Genomic DNA, 17,068 nt, shown 5'->3' with positions numbered 1-17,068 from the left:
GCTACCAATGCTGGAGAGTCCTGGTAGCTTATCACATAGCCCAAAACTGTGAGAGCATGTCTCAGAGCAGAGCCCCCCAGCCCTGCTGCCTGAGGAGAGTTGGGGTGGGAGTGGGAAGGAGGCACCAGAGTCGGGTTCACCACCAACTGCTCCACTCTGCCTCACCTTGCAGAGCTGCAGCGACGTGCTCCAAGAGCGCTTTGCCGTGGAGATGAAGTGCAGCTCTGCTCTCCGCCTGGCGGCCCTGCACATCCAGGAGCGGATCTACGCCTGCGCCCAACCCCAGAAGATCTCTTTGAAATACATAGAGTGAGTGGTGGGGGAGCAGCAGCTGTTGCCTCCCGTTTGAAACTCTGTTGGCCCCTGGCCAGGATGGCCAGACTGTACAGAAAGCTGACATGGAGGCCCCTTTCCAGCTGGCTAGTGTCTTCCCATCTGTTTCCCTGTCCACTGTCTCCCACAGCCCCTCCCCATGTCAGATTCTGGCTGCTCCCTCTGGGGCAGAAGCCAATTCCAGATGGACAGACATGGGATTCCCTAGTAAATCTCCAGGCCGCGGGAGGGTGTCTGGGGCAATCTGTTGACAGTTTCATTGCTAAACTTTCCTAAGGGCAGGAATGCCCTGGGAATGAGTTCTCATTGAAGTGTGAACCCATCCCTGTTGCATTTTTACTCACTCCCACTACCCCCTCTGCTGGGCAGTTTGAGTCCCAGGATTCTAACACCTCTTGATTATGAAGCTTAAAATCTCCCCCTGAAGCAGTCTTGCTTAGCCCGACTCCTTGAATCTCAACTCTATCCTGGCCAGCTGCCACAGACATATGAGGATATCCTAGTATAAAAATAAGACAGCTCCTTGACCCAAAGGTGGATGCGCGGAGTCAGATCTCCGGGGAATGGGACCTGAGACCATTTTGTCACAACTCTGCAGGGGGGCTTTGAGGCTGTTGAGGCTGGCACTGCCACGAAGCTTGGTCTTGAGGCTGTGTGTTGGCCCCAAGGGAGTGTGTGGTTGTTGTGTGTCACATGGCTTGTGGGAACAGGGATGGAGGATCCCCCTCTTACCAACAACCTATCACACCACTCAAGAAGTGAGCTCCGTAGTAGTCAGTGGGGTCTGATTTGGGAATGGCAGTGGTGGTTTTTGTGGTGTGGGAGAGTGTTATCTTTATCTATATACACTGCTGGAGGTAGCGGTTCCTCAATGCTGTACTGTGGGAGCACTCAACACTGGCTCAAACATAACTGTGCTGTTTATGAGCCAAGCACACTGACCAAATGGGCCTCCCTGTCTTTCTCCCTTGTCCCCTGGCAGGAAAGACTGGGGAATAGAGAATTTCATATCTCCAACTTTACTCCGAAACATGAAAGGCAAAGACATCAAGAAAGCCATTAGCTTCCACATGAAGAGGAACCAGAATTTGCTGGAACCGCGACAGAAGGTAATGTTGCCATGACCTCTGCTAACCCCTGCCCCCACCCCAGCCTGCCTATTACAAAGCCTCAACATTGCCTATCTTTTAGGCAGATCAATAAGCTTTGATCTCAACTGTTTTGTTTTTTCTTTTTTCTCTTTAAGCAACTTATTTCCGCTGCCCAGCTCCGTTTGAATTATCTACAGATCCTTGGGGAACTCAAGACCTACGGTGGGAAAATCTTCAACGCTACTTTAATGGTACATGTTACAGAACCATGACACTCTGCTCCTATAAGCACTGTGAGATCCTTTGAAAAATCAGTGTAGCTTTGAGCCAGAAATTCCAACGGACTCCACCACATCTTAGAGTTTTTTTGAATAAGAAAATAAACATGATGTCACTGGCGAATATGCACATGTGTAATATTAGCCCTTAAAAAAAAAGCTCAAATAGCCAGAGCTGAGTAAGCAGGACCTACCTCCACCCTGGAGGGATAAAGCCAGCTGCCCAAGAGAAGGTGGTAAAGCCGAGAGACAGAGCAGGACCACTGCTGGGGCGTGCCTGCTGGCTTCAGGTTGAACCTAAGAAGGGGAAGGGGTGGAAGAAGGGCCCGACCTTGAACCTGGCCACACTTGGATATAAAGGAGATACATCACCAGGGAGGGTCCTAGAAGCTATCTTCTCAGGAACCTGGGATGTGGGAACTTGAAGAGGGAAGATCAGGAATTGGGAAGGAGGGATATGGATGGGTGACTGACTGCTCAGCTGGGCCCTGAGCCTCCACACAGGGAGGTCGGTGGGCCTGAGAAGTGAAAGGAGCCAACAGAGGGCAGCCGTCAGCTCCTGTTCTTTCTCCTGCTTCTTATTTGGAGGCTGGACCTGGAGCAGGTGCTTTTCAGCAGTTGGTGTTGGGACTGGAGTGGGTGGCAGGGAGGGGGCTGGAGGGGAAGTGGTATGGCTTATGCCCTCTGCTCCACTCAGTCAGCCCAGGGCTGTCTAGCACACAGTGGGTTCACCAATTAGATGTTTGGGTTTGTTCGTGTGTGTGTGTTATTTTCTTTAATATCAGTCAAATAAATTCCTTTCAGAGGATCTCACCTCTCAGTCATTAACAGTGATGGGTCTGTATGGTTCTTGTGATGATGAGCCCATGCTTGTGATGATTGGATCTAAGTGATGGTTAACCCAACCATGCAGCATGTAAAAAGAAAACCCATGCTTTGAGAGAACGACAGAGTGGGATGGTTAAAGGAAGGACAAAACAGATAGAGGCTTTGTATAAGTGGAAGCCTCGGAAGATGTAAAGGAAACAATAAAAGGAAGAATTTGAAGGGCCAGAAAAAGCTTCAGGAGGTTGCCAAGAGCTAAAGTCCTGCCCTTTCCCAGCTGTCAGGATCCTGTTCTCCATCTCCCATCACCTTTCCTAGGAATGGGAGAAGCAACTGACCATATGGGCCTAGCCCTGGGTGCTTGCTAGGCACTGGCAGTTTAAATATTGATATCTACAGGGCCCAATGCAATGATTCAATGGCTAAATCCTCACCTTGCAAGCACCAGGATCCCATTTGGGCACCAGTTTGTGTCCCAGCTGCTCCACTTCCCATCCTTTTCCCTGTTTGTGGCCTGGGAAAGCAATCAAGGACAGCTCAAAGCCTTGAGACCCAGCACCCACATGGGAGACCAGAAGAAGCTCCTGGCTTCTGAGTTTGGATCAGCTCAGTCCTGGCCATTGTGGCAGTTTGGGGAATGAACCAGTGGATGGAAGATCTTTGTCTCTCCTCTCTGTAAATCTGATCTGCTTTTCCAATAAAAATAAATAAATCTTTAAAAATTAAAAACATTAAATAGATATTGATGCCCAACAGGCTCTGAAGCCCACAAACTTAACTAGAATAAGAGACTTCACCAGAAGTCATTGGTATAGGATTCAGAGCTGTGAGCAAAGACCAGAGGAAGTGGTATGGGAGCAGTTCTGACAAAAGGGCTACTCTGGGCAGGAGCAGGCTGAGGCTGGGCAAGTACAATCTTGGGCCAAGAGGCTTAGTGTTCATGGGCTAAGCAGGGTCAGGATGTCCACAAACAGGGAATCAATTCCAGGAGGAGCACAGCAAGCTGCAGACGCATAAGTGTGAAAGCATGGAGGAACAACAGTCCTAGGTTCAGCACTCTGCTAGAAAGGGGCTTATGACAGGGAAATGCCTATTTATTCACTATAGACTGGACCCAAGTCAGGCAGTCATTTTGGGGACTGGCAGTGAAAATCAGAAATAAAAGCTAAAAGAGTTGCTAGAGAGGTGTCACATTTTTTTCTGAATTTTTTTTGTATAATAATTTTTTGTATTTATGGGGTACAGCGTAATAACTCAATGTCTATAATGTGTAATGATCAACTCAGGGTAATTAGCATTTCTGTCTGAGACATTTATCTTGAGAGGAGAGCTTTTGAACTCCTGTCTTCCAGTTCTTTATAAAATGCACACACGAAATTATTGGAAGAGATAGCAATGTGTTTATTCACCAGCTTGTGAATGGAGACTGATCCTACTTCCAACCCTATTCCCCCAACCCCTCACAGTTACAGGATAGAGAATCCTACATTGCCATCTTAGTAGGAGCCAAGTATGGCATCAGCCAGATTATTAACAGCAAGCTCAACATCATGTCCACATTGGCCGAGTTTGCAAACATCAGCCGCGTGGAGCTCAAGGCAGAGTCTGAGAAAGTGAGCATGGTCAAGGTGTACCTGCAGGACGTCAAGGTAACGAGCACAAGGGCAGAACTACTGAATGCAACTTCTGTAATGGGGGTTGGCTCATCCCAGGGTGGTTTCTGTGAATTTTGAATCATAATAAGATCTACTTCTGCTGAAGAGGGTGACTTGCCTACCCTGTCCCAGCAAAGGGAGAAGGGTGACCAAAGTGCAAATTATCCTGGCAATGATCCGAGCTGGGTCGTGTGCTTCCCAGGTGGAAAGCTTGAAAGCTGAGTTCCCTTTGGGTTGGCAAAGACTTGGGAACACCAGATGATTTCTAATTACATGGATGGGACTGGGACAGCTGCCCAAGTGACTGAGTGGTAGAAATGGAAGCAAAGGAATAAATAGAATAAAGGATGTCCTGTGCCTCTGTGGACACCCTGCATTGATCCCGCCCTCTTCTGACTTAATCCAACAGGCGCTTTATTCTTCTCATCACTCTCATCTCTGCACTAATTCTTGCTCCTTTGTGTTTTCTAGTTCAGGTCTTAAAGGGCCCCATTATATGACTGACTGAGGTAGGGTGGGATGAGGAGCCAGGGCAGAGGGTGGAGAGACAGACATTGTACAGATTCCAGGAGAGGCGGCCACTGTGTACGTGCAAATGTATGTGTGTATACATGTGTGAACTGACTGTGTGTATCTGCAGATGTGCTCAGGTGATCACACAAACACATGTATATACATGTGCATTGTGGCTGTGTATGTGTGTGCATGTAGGGACACTCAGGTGATTGTACAAGTATGTACGTGCACTCAGATGGTCCGCATGCACACACACACACACACACACACACACACACACACACCTACCTACAGTGTGATTGTGTGTTTGGGCATGTGCACATTCCCTAAGGTAATTGTGCACATGCACTGTGCTTGTGTATGTATGTGTGCTGTGCCTGTCATCTGTGCCTGTATGCAGGTATACTTGGGTGACTGTGCACATATATATGTGCGTGCATGTACATGCAGAGCCCTCTAGGGGTGTGGGGCAACTGGGAGCTGTCTGGTTGCATGGCTAGGTTCACACAGTCCTCTGTCTGGGCCCTTGGTAAGCCCAAGAGTTCTCTTTGCCTTCCCAGGTTCTGACTTTACTGCTGGAATCCAACAGTGCAAAAGACCTTGCCTGCATGATTGCTGGCTACTACAGGCTCTTCGTTGATCCAGTAACCTCCATCTTCCTGTGGCCTGGAAGCAAACCACAAGGGCACCGAGTGTCTGCTGAGGAAGGTGAGACGCGGTGTGTCATCCTAATAATGATGAGGCCATTTCTCTGGCCTCCCTGCTAGGGGCAGCCTGCACGGAGGTGGTGTGCTAGCTAGGCTGGGCTGAGACTTCCACTCAAGCAGGGGAGAGCCACTGTTCTTTCTATTTTCAAGTAAGCAGTGGAGCTCTCCTAAGTGGGAAATAGAGAAATTCTCCAAGGAAGGCCACTAAAGGTCTGATTCTCTGCTATTTCCTGAAGATCATTTCTAAGACCCCACTATATTTATCTGTATTTCTTAGTAAGAGAAACCTAACTGATGGGTTCTAAAACTAGGTGAGTTGACTTCTCTCCCATACCTATTTTGCATTCTCTTGAACTATAATAGAATTTCTCAACCTTCTGTGTTTAGAAGAAGGAGGTGTAAAGACAGAGGAGGCTTGAGATCAGGCCATGTGAAGAGCGAAGAAGTGGAGGGTAGGTGAGGCCCAACTCCGGGCCCAGCTGTCAGCCTCGCGAGGATGCTGTGTGTTCCCAGGGGCATGCTAGTTAAGTGTTTGATAATGTTCTCTTCAGGGGGCAAAAGCGCTGCCTAATTAATTGCATGGCAGAAGCTCCCCCACCCTGTCCACTTCTGAGCTTCCAGTGGGACATCACTGAGTGTGGAGGTGGGAAGAGATGCTCAGTAGCTCACCAGGATTCAGTGTTGGCTCCATATAGATTAAACAGCCATTAATTATCTCAAGAGAATAGATGATGATCAAATTGGGTAAAATATAGTCATGCCCTGGTGTCTGTCGGGGACTGGTCTCGGCCCCCTGAGAAACACCAGGACCCACAGAGGCTCAAGTCCCTTATATAAAAAATGGTGTAGAATTTGCATGTTGCCTACCATATAATTTAAATCATATCTAGATTATTTAAACTACCTAATACAGTGTAAATGTTATGCAAATAACTGCAAAACTGGATTGTTTAGGTGATAATGACAAGAAAAGACATCTGTACACATTCAGTGCAGAAGTAGTTATTCCCTGAATGTTTAAAATTTTATTTATTTTCTTTGAGAGAGAGAGGTCTCCCTTCTGCTGGTTAATTCCCCCAAATGCCTGGAATGGCGAGGGTTAGACCAGGCCGAAGGTGGAGCCAGAAACTCGGTGCACATCTCCTACATGGTAGCAGGGACTGAACTACTTGAAACATTCTTTTATCTCCCAGGAACTGTCTTTATTGGAAGCTTGACTAGGGAGCAGAGTTAAGACTTGAACCGAAGCACTCCGGTGTGGGATATGGGTGTCCCAAGTTCTGTCTTAACTGCCACCAGGCTAAGTACCTGCCCTCCTGCATGTTTTTGAACCCATGAATGTCGGTTGAACCCATGAATGGTGAATGCAGAGGCCACCATACCAAGTATCTATTAAGAAATGAAGAGTTTTGCGCATTCATGCCTTTTAGTTTTACAGGGTATTTGTGGCTAACTAATGATGCCTCCTTCTCTGGCCAGGGAGACACAGCAGGGGCAGGGCTGTTACAATTGCGGCAGTTGGAAGAAGGTCAGAGAAAGTGTTCTGGAAGGGAGGTTTTTGAGCTGGAAGAATGAAACTGGATTTCCCCAGGCCAGGAAAGGAGGTCATGGGAGGAAGGGAGAAATGAGACAGCAGGAAGGGACACAGATCACATTGTATGAGAGACTGTCTGTGTGCATGGAGTCTGGTGGGCAACCAGGCCATGGAGGAGGAGCAGGGCTGCCCCCGTGAGTAGCAGGTGGGTCTAGGATGCAGAGGAGTGACCGAGGAGCTCCTAGGAGAGCTCAGGAAACCACCACAGGGTTTGCAATCATGGAGACATTCTAGAAAGATCTCTGGAGGCTGATTGGATTTTGAACAGGGTTGAGATGTGTCTGCGTGACCCCCATTGTCCTGTCATGGTTCCTTCCTGCAGCTAGGTGACTCTCCACCATCCCAAAGACCTACTGCACCTGTAGGTTCCCAAGGCCAGGCTTCAGCATGTACCAGCCCAGTTGCTTCTCATGATTTTCATCAATACAGACTCTGAGACCCCACATCCTTGAGATTTCACTCACTATCCCAGGAATATGATGAAGAAACTTTAAAATAAGACTCTCCATGTGATTTTTTAAAGGATATTTTCATTTTGATGTAAAAGGTGAGCGATAGAGACAGGCAGAGAAAAAGAGGTCTTCTATTGCTAGTTCTTTCCTCAGGTGCCTCCCAGAGCCATACCCGACTAGGTAAAAGCCAGGTGCCTGGAACTGAGTCTGGCTCTTCCAAGCAGGCAACAGGGACTAAAGCACCTAAGCCGTCAGTTGCTGCTTTCCAGGATGCTCATGGCAGGAGGTAGATGAAAAGGAGAGGAGCCAAAACTTAAGCAGACTTGGGCCCGGCATGATGGCTCAATGGCTAAATCCGGTAACAGCTTGTGTCCTGGTTGCTTCACTTCCCATCCAACTCCCTGTTTGTGGCCTCGGAAAGAAGTAAAGGATGGCCCAAAGCCTTGATACCCTGCACTCACATGGGAGACCTGGAAAAGGCTCTGGGCTCCTGGCTTTGGATCAGCTCAGCTCTGGCCATTGTGGTGGTTTGGGGAGTGAGCCAACAAATCAAAGACCTTTCTCTGTCTCTGCTTCTCTCTGTAAATCTGATCTGTTTTTCCAATAAAAATGAATAAATCTTTAAGCCACACTCTCTGCTATGGGGTGTGAGTGTCTCAGTAGCATCTTAGCTGCTCTCTCAAATGCCTGTTCTCTTCCCCCACCCCACCAAGACTCTAAAACTCAGACAGGATATAGCTGAGATCCAAGAAGGAAGTTGGTGAGTGTAGAGCAAATCCTGTCTCCTCTAGGTAGCCTGGACAGATGTGGGTCGGGTGGCCTGATGGTGTGGGGGAAGCATGGAATAGGAGTGCCTGGGCTCAGTGTCTCCTGACTGGGCCCAACTCCTCCCTTGCCAGGTGAGGGGTGACAAGCCCCACAGATACTTGCAAGCCCTGCCTGAACAGTGCGTAACCCTCACCATCCCTTGTTCCAGGCTACGAGTCCAGGACCTGCAGCGACTCAGAGGAGTCCTCGGAGGCCGACTGCGTGCTGGAATCCCTTTCTGAGAGACGCCTGGGCCCACTGGCCTCCTGCAGACCCCTCACCAAAGAAGAGTGCCATTCCAGGAATGGCGCCCATCCTGAGACAGCCAGCAAAGGCCCAAGCTCCTGCGGGCCCAACAGCACCCCAGATAGCGCTGAGTCCGAGGCCTCCGACTCGGCCAACACGGAGAGCCGCGGCTGCCGGACCAGTGGCTCGAGTGAATCCATGGATGCGCTGGAAGAGGACGACCTGGACGCCTGCTCCTCCAACAGGTCCTCCTTCTTCCACTTTTGCTCACCGGCCTTTACCGAGGGCCGAGAGGAGAGGAGCAGCTCAGACCCCAGTGGCTTCTTCTGTCTCCTCGACTTGGCCCAGGAAGCCAGCCCGCTGTGCCCGAAGGCAGAATTCCTGCAGAGCCCTGCTGCTGAGCCCTTCAGCTGGGCCGCAGACCTTGGCACCACCCGGCTGGACCCCAGGCTCTACGAGGGCAGCCGGTTTGACTACTACAGCCTGTGCTCCAGTGTCTCCCCATCCAGCCACTTGAGCGACAGCTCAGACAGCACCGCGTCCCGTGGCCAGCAGGTTTGGCCAGAAGCCCGGCCCAGCTCCATGCCGGAAGGCCCGGCCCTGCATCCACCGCCCCTGGCCCTGGAGGACGGCAGCTCAGATGAGGAATATTACGATGCGGCCGACAAGCTCACAACCCCCGACAGCCTCTCAGGTGAACCCTTGCTCCAGGTGGAACCCGAGACCCTCCTGTCCACCAAACCCCAGTCCTAGAAAACCCCAAAACGAAACAGGACACTTGGCCACTCAGCCAGATTCTAAGGGCTGAGCTACAAAGCCAAGTGGCTTCTAGTTGGGGCTGCAAGGAGAAGTGCAGAGACCAGTGGTTGAGCAGAGGCAGGAGGCCAGTGATTTCCCAATGTCCCTTGGAGAAAAGCCAGCTCCTTAGCAGACCCTGCGAGGCCCTTCCATCCCCTAGGCGGCATCCATGACCCACGCAGGCCAGACCTCCTCACCAGGTTTCATGGAGAAGTGCCAGGCTCCCCTCCACCTCCGCCCTTTGCCCTAGCTGTTCTTTCTGCCTTGAACGTACACCCCCCCCACCTGGCCTTGGCCCACTGAGCCCCTTACAGCACCTTGTGGCCATGGCCTGTGATCTTGCAAGTGCACTTATTTATTTATTTAAAAACTTACGTATTTTTATTGGAAAGGCAGATTTACAGACAGAAGGAGAGACAGAGAGAAAGCTCTTCCACTGGTTCACTCCCAAGTGGCCGCAGTTGTTGAAGCTGAGCTGATCCGGAACCAGGAGGCTCTTCTGGGTCTCCCATGTGGGTGCAGGGTTCCAAGGTTTTGGGCCATCCTCTACTGCTTTCCCAAGCTACAGTCAGGGAGCTTAATGGGAAGTGGAGTAGCTGAGACACAAACTGGTGCCCCTAATGAGATCCCAGCAAGTGCAGGGTGAGGGTTTAGTCATTGAGTCATCATACTGGGCCCAAGTACATCTATTTGTGTGACTCTGTGCAGGTGTCTCTCCCAGTGCAGGAACTCAGAGTGTCTCACTCTTCACTGTACCCCTAGAACACCATGCCCGGCAGTGGTAGATGTGTGGATTCATGGACCCTCCACTGTTAATTCTGTACTGCATGGCATGAGCAGGGGTAGAGAGGGAAATGACATGCAACTGGGAAAATAAGAAATGAAATTGATGTGAGATAAAGACTATAAAAATGGGCAGCCAGACAGCAATCCAGAAACTGTAGAACTATCAAAACTGCTTGAGCAGGACCCTCAGAGCACCTCACATCGGGGATCCAGGATGGTTGGGAGGCTGGGTGGGGCTTTTCCCTTTGTTTCTCCCCTGACCCCAGATACAGGGGAAAAAATGATAATATTAGTGTGGAAACAATGGTATTACCTACTTTCATCATGTAACCCTTGACCCTTTGTACCCTAATCAACTAAGTAAGATTATTAAAAAAAATAAATAAATTTTAAAAAATGGGCAGCCAGAGGGAAGCCCCCTTTCTCTAAGGAAAGGAGGTCAACTCAGAAAGCTTGCTGCCTCAACCTTTTATTGAACTGCTTGGGGAATCAAATTAACATGAAGTAATGTGGCATAAACTTTGATAGGCATGTCACATATTGATGTTAATCAGCCAATGAGGCATGTCCCATATTGATGTTAATCAGCCAATGCTTGATGATCAGAAAGCAAGTGTGGCCCAAGTACAGCAGTCAGTACATGAGTGTCTCAAGGATCTCTTAAAGCACACAGTTCAGTCCTATGGCTTTGGACCATTGCCTAACTGCAGACCCTCGCCCACAGGCCTTGACCTTGGTCTCTAGAGCCAGCTGTCTGCGAACTCAAGATTCCGGACATAACCCGACCTGCTCTTCCTTGTAGAATTATGATGTGTTGTTGTTGTTGTTTTTCTGGAAACTGTCTGCAGCAGTCTGGCCAGTCTGTACCACTCCCCCAGAGATCCCAGCCAGCAGTCTTCTGTGCCCCCTGCCCAGGCTAGCCACTGTGCTGGGGGACACAGCGGAGACCCTCAGGCAGAGCCTTTGTGTGGGACCTTTACCAGGACACAAGGTCCTACTGGATATCCTGTGTTTGTTTTTATTAACATATATGTATAAAAGAAGCCAAACTGACCATCCGAGTCACAAACTTGATCTCCTGGCTGGGGTAGTCGGGGCATTTAATTAATAGTTCCTACAGAGGTGACTCTCCTGAAAAGAAAGATGAAGTGCTATGACCACAGGGCAATGAAGTGGATCTTCAGCAACCAAAAAAACCCAAACAAACAAACAAACAACAACAAAACTCTTAAAATTACAGTCCCTCTTTTTCCAATAGTAACATGGAGGGGATCCAGATTTAACTCATCAGGGGCCAGCGTTGGAATACAGTGGGTTAAGCTGGCCTCCATTACTGGAGAGCCAGTTCAAGTCCCCAGCTGCTCCGCTTTCAATTTAGCTCCTGCTGATGTACCAGGGAAGGCAAAAGATGGACCATGAACTTGGGCCCTGCCCTGCACATGGGAGACCCGGATGGAGTTCTAGGCTCCTGGGTTCTACCTGGCCCAAGCCCTGCTGTTCTGCTGTTGAGGCTGCTTGGTGACTAAAGTAGTGAATAAAAGATTCTCTCTCCCTCTCTTTCTTTCTGCATGACTCTGCTTTTCAAACATTAATATTTAAATCAATAAAAAAATTTAAAAACACATCTACAAAACTATTTCACTTGCCCTAGTCACATACTCCCAGCCAGGGTCTAAACCTAGGCAAGCCCAGGGCCTGAGCCAGAAGCTCTACACCTGTTTGTTGTTGTTGTTGTTGTTGTTGTTTAAGATTTATTTATTTTATTACAAAGTCAGATATACAGAGAGGAGAGACAGAGAGGAAGATCTTCCATCCGATGTTTCACTCCCCAAGTGAGCCGCAACGGGCCGGTGCGCGCTGATCCGAAGCCAGGAACCAGGAACCTCCTCCAGGTCTTCCACGCGGGTGCAGGGTCCCAAAGCTTTGGGCTGTCCTTAACTGATTTTCCAGGCCACAGGCAGGGAGCTGGATGGGAAGTGGAGCTGCCGGGATTAGAACCGGTGCCCATATGGGATCCCGGGGCTTTCAAGGTGAGGACTTTAGCTGCTAGGCCACGCCACTGGGCCCACCTGTTTGTTGTTTAATGCACTTTCTTCTTTCTCGACTCCCAGGGCCCAGAGCTGTTCCTGCTGCAGAACTCCACACCCTGAGCATGCGTGGTGAGGCTGGCAGCCACAACCTGGAGGACAGCCTGCGTCCAGGGCCAGAGGGGAGTGAGGAGAGCAGAAGGGGTGGGGCCGAAAAGTACCCCAAGAGCCTGAGGAAAAGAAGGTCCTTTCTGCAGACTGCCTACACCTCACATGTCTCCTTTCCCCTCACGACTGCCGTCTCCCTGGAGAGCATGGGCGATGTGTGCTACTATGACAGGGAGCCTTACCTCACCCTCGGGGCACCCTCACCCACCGTGTCCTCGCTGCAGGACATGCAAGGCGAGCCAGGCCTCCTGGAGACCAAGGCCCTGGGGCTGCTGGTCCCACTTAGGGAGACCAAGAACAAGAACCCTGCTTCCAGGGTCATGGAGATGGAGCCTGAGACCATGGAAACCAAGTCGGTCGTTGACTCACGAGTGTCTTCCATCTCGGCCATTCGCCTCCGCATTGACCCTGCTCACAAAGAGCAGCCTGGAGCTGCCCCTTCCACCATCACCCTTGGCTGCTCCTCAGCAGGTGCTCCTTGCTGTCCTAACCCAAGTCCCTCAGGCCCAGACACTGTGCAAACCAGACCTTTGCCAACCAGCCCTCTGCTCCAAGATGCACAGAGCCCCACCCCTAAAGGCCTCAGTGTGGAGCTGGAGGACAGCACCTCACGTCTCTTGAGTACCCACGCTGACCCAGACACAGTCTGCCTGGCCAGCAGCCCAGGACTGCCAGGGGTCTCTCAGAGAGGCACGCAAGAGCTGGCAGGGGTCTGGCTGGCGATGGAAACGGGTGTTCTCTGCACAAACCACATGCAAAACCCAACCCCCAAACACCCAGGGCCTTTGCTGTCTCCCAGAGATGGGCCTGAGGGCACTGCAGGTAGACTCGGTCCACGGGGGAAGACGGCTTCCGGCTCTGTGAAGGAGGAGCAACAGGGACAGCTGCCTTGGGAAAGTGACAGGAGAGTTTCAAACGCCAGCGGGTCTCAGGAGGAATCAGGGAAGCATCTGAATGACCCCAAGGATGCCATGTCACACACGGACGCACAGGCCTCTGACGGGAGTGCTCCAGATGATGGAGGGATCATCTCCCTTGCCATGGCACTTCCTGAAACAGGGACAGAGCAGACCCCACCACCTCCTCCGAGGGACCCCCAGGAACAAAGCAGAGACACCCCAAACCAAGCCTGCCAGACCCAAGAACAAAAACTCTTGTTGGAGTTAGACTTGGAACCCGATTTCTTACTGGGGGAGAATGTCCCCTCCACCTCACTGGCAGCAGGGGTTGGGACAGAGCCACTTAGCCATGTTCTGGGGGAAGACACAGCCCCTCAGCAGGTCTGCTCTCATGCAGGCCCTTGCCCGCCAAAGCCACTGCCATGTCCTCAAGGAGAGGCCCATCCAGAACCTCCTGCAGAAAGCGAAGGCCGTCGCTCCGGCCCCTGCCTGGCCATCGAGAAGTCCTTCCTGTGCTTTGCTCCAGAGAGCCATGCTGAAGTCTCTGCCAGTCTCAGGGTGGCCACGGCTTTGGGTTTTGCAGGCTTGACTGAGAAAGCGGCCCACAGGATCAGGATGGAGCAGTGCAGCTGTCAGCTCTCCTATGCCACGTGCTTCAGGGGCGGCCCACAGCCCGAGATGGAAGAAGAGGAGATGGACCCCACAGCATGCCCTGAAACTCCTCTCACCTCCCCACCCTCCTCCACAGGAAACTGCCTGCACTTGCTCTGGAAGCCTGCCCGGGCCCACAGCTGCAGCACAGCCCACACTACACTGTCCAGAAAGAGCCACATCTGGCCGGAGTACTGCTCCAGGGCACTGAGGCAGCTAAAAGCCACTCCGGCCGGCACTCCGGAGGGCTTCATCTGCCTCCTGGAGAGCCTGCTGGAGCTACAAGACATTTTGGAAGCTTCCTGGGGGGTGGGCAACAAGCACCCCCCGGAGAAGTGCACCTGGCACTTTTCTGAAAGCCGCAGCCGCCTCTGCATGGGTTCCCAGAAGCTGCTGTCGAGCTGTCAGCACGTCATCCGGATGGACCAGTCCCCTGAAGAGATGCAGGGGGCGGTGCGCGACACCTTCCCTCACCTAGTGCAGCTGGCCGGCCTGTGCTTCCAGCTCACTGACTGCAGTCGCTGCTCAGGCCGACACCGCGAAGCTGCTGGGAACCTGAGGGACGTGGTATATACTTATCATCAGTTTGTAGAGGCGGCCAGGCTCACGTGCGAGAGGGGCTACCAGGACCTGAGTGTCAAACTCTTGGCCCGCCACTGCACAGCCCTCACGGCTGCCGTGTTTTGTTTGACCCAGAAGTTCCGGGCGTCCACTGCCCTATGAGGCTCTCCCCCAAACCCATGGCCCATTAAGTGCCCTGTCCCCCACCCCAGACACTTGCCCAAGGAAGACCTTCCAGTTCTTTTCCACTCCCTACCGCCCACCACTCCATCAAATGTTTATGATATAGAGTATTCAAATAAACTACTGCTTTCTCTTGGCCTGAAAACACACAGCTTGATGATGAGTTTGCGTCAAAAGCACGCCTTCACATTCATTCATTCAACAAACACGCATTTGGTAGCTGCCTTCATGTCAGGACTTGTATGAGGGGTTTGAGAAGTCACAGGCCAAGATGAGCCCCTGCCCATGTCAGGGTGCGCACGTGGGGGTGAGGCACAGATCAGTAGATTCTCACCGGGACAGTGTGAATAATTAGAGGAATAGATTTCAGGGAGTACGGAAGAAGAAGCCAGGGATGAGGGAGGAAGGTGAAGGTCATGCAAAGTCTGGGCTTCTCTCACACCAAGGTGACAATAACCTTCGCAGGTGGGTGCAAAGGTCAGGTGACGTTTGACAGATTCTGCTTTCCCAAGTTGAGGCTGTAGCTTAGCACCTGCTTCAGGGGGCCTGACATCGTGGTTGGCCACCAGGTGGCAGTAAACGCCGCAGTTACACGGTCCCCTATTGGCAGGAGTATTCCGTTACCTTCCCTGATGGGCGGGACCCTGTGTCTCTACCCTGTCCTTTACTTGAAAGGGCAAACATTAAATCTCCAAATTAGATTTGCTTTTTCAAGGGTAATGTTAGGGCAAGAAAAATCAATTCCACTCCTTTCTCACTGATCCTAGTGGAGCCAGTTAATCCCAATTAATCTTGGTGGACTCTGGACAAGCTACTTAAGCTTTCAGTGTCTGCGTTTTCTGTGTTGGAATATTCATAGAGTCCATGTAATAGACTATAAATCTAGTAAATCCACACTCTAAGAAACACTCCATGAACCTTACTGCCGACCCTCAGCTTTACTGCAGTGCCTCTCCTGGCCTGACATTTTGCTCCTGCCTTTTGTTGTCAGATGCCAGGGATACTTAATTCAAGATGATCTTGGCTTCTCTGTTTTGACCAGAGGTGGCCATCTTGGGCTAATACTCCCAGGGTCTGCAGAATAGCAGAAAGCTGGAGTTAGGATCAAAACCAGATTCTCAAATGTGAGAAATAGGCATCGTAATAGGAGTCTTTGACATTTTTTATTTTTGTTGGAAAAGCAGGTAGATTTAGAGAAGGAGAGACAGAAACATCTTCCATTCACTGGTTCACTCCCCAAGTGGTCACAGTGACCAGAGCTGAGCCAATCTGAAGCCAGGAGCCAGGAGCTTCTTCTGGTTCTCCCATATGGGTGCAGAGTCCCAGGCTTTGGGCCATCCTCTGCTGCTTTTCCAGGCCACAAGCAGGGAACTGGATGGGAAGTGGAGCAGCTAGGACACAAACTGGCACCCACAGGGGATGTTGGTGCTTGTAGGCAAAGGATTATCCAGTTGATCCATTGTGCCAGTCCCCTAGCAGGTGTCTTAACCCCTAGAACAAGCACCCAATCTGGAACTTGAAACTTTTGCCAACAGAAAACTATGCATTGACAAATAATTTGTGTGAATATGATCTACATGTTCACAAATATAGGGAAGTTCAGGAATTAGTCCTGGCTGCAGCCTGTGCTGCTACAGGCACTTCTCTGTGCCTTTGGCTTCCCCCAGATGGCTAAAGGAAATTACATAAGTTGGCCCTGAATGGAGGCCTGCCAGGTGTCTTATTTAGAGTGTGCATACATTTTCTATCAACACTGCCAACACTTTTGGGAATATTGTCTAAAATACAGAATCAACATTTCTTTGCTTTTCTGTTTCCCTCACTTCCTACATCCATCAACTTTTCTTGGGTTGCTATTTTCTGGAGCTGGCATTTCTTACTGCATTTCCCTTGAGGACTAAGTCCCAGATGTGCTGGGAACATCCCCACCTCACTGCTTTGGAGAAGGTTAAGTTTACCCTTTCTTGCAGACATAGTCTCCCATGGGAGGTGGCCGGGGTGGGCGGCTTACTGACATTGCAAGAGCCAATTGTGTAATGAATGATTATTTGAGAAACAGGTGCCTATTCACAGCCCTCCTTCCTCTTCCCACTTAGCCTCACAGCAGATGAATCTTTCAGCATGCATTTAGGGTAGACTTGTGACAGCTGGTCCCTGGTGCAGGGTTACAGAAGAAAATGATGAAGAATCTTAGCTTTAAGAGCTCCTAGTAAATTGGAAGAGATTCTGAGAGACACACCAGGATGTGGTCAGAATCACCCAGGAGACCAGGAAGGACCAATGAGAACCCAAAGAAAACAGAAATAATTTGGGGGCCAGTGGCAGAGGTGTAATCATGGAAGGCATCCTGTGGAGGCAGCATTAGCACTAACATGTTAAGTATATATCGAATAAAGGGTGTGGGCCCATGGCTTTGTAGATAGAATTTGGACCCTTCAGGAAAGAAAAATAATCTGACTCCAACTTCTAATGCGGCCCATAGGGGGCAGCA

The 17,068-nt window shown here is 50.6% G+C and overlaps 1 protein-coding gene across 2 annotated transcripts in view; it reads left to right on the top strand.

The window, feature by feature from the left end:
• Positions 1 to 14,616, top strand: part of FRMPD1 (FERM and PDZ domain containing 1) — a 129,238-nt gene extending 114,622 nt beyond the window's left edge. For both annotated transcript variants that reach the window (XM_058672707.1, XM_058672706.1), the window contains 7 exons: positions 173 to 309; positions 1,316 to 1,442; positions 1,580 to 1,675; positions 3,994 to 4,176; positions 5,259 to 5,406; positions 8,428 to 9,198; positions 12,200 to 14,616. In XM_058672707.1, the coding sequence (XP_058528690.1) occupies positions 173 to 309; positions 1,316 to 1,442; positions 1,580 to 1,675; positions 3,994 to 4,176; positions 5,259 to 5,406; positions 8,428 to 9,198; positions 12,200 to 14,556 (3,819 nt within the window). In that variant the 3' untranslated portion in view covers positions 14,557 to 14,616. The remainder of the gene's footprint in view (positions 1 to 172; positions 310 to 1,315; positions 1,443 to 1,579; positions 1,676 to 3,993; positions 4,177 to 5,258; positions 5,407 to 8,427; positions 9,199 to 12,199) is intronic.
• Positions 14,617 to 17,068: the final 2,452 nt, after the last annotated feature.

Source organism: Ochotona princeps, chromosome 14 (assembly GCF_030435755.1).
Source record: "Ochotona princeps isolate mOchPri1 chromosome 14, mOchPri1.hap1, whole genome shotgun sequence".
In the NCBI taxonomy this organism is placed as follows: domain Eukaryota; kingdom Metazoa; phylum Chordata; class Mammalia; order Lagomorpha; family Ochotonidae; genus Ochotona; species Ochotona princeps.
The sequence above is the reverse complement of the archived record's forward strand: the minus strand, read 5'-3'. Positions and strand labels throughout refer to the sequence as shown.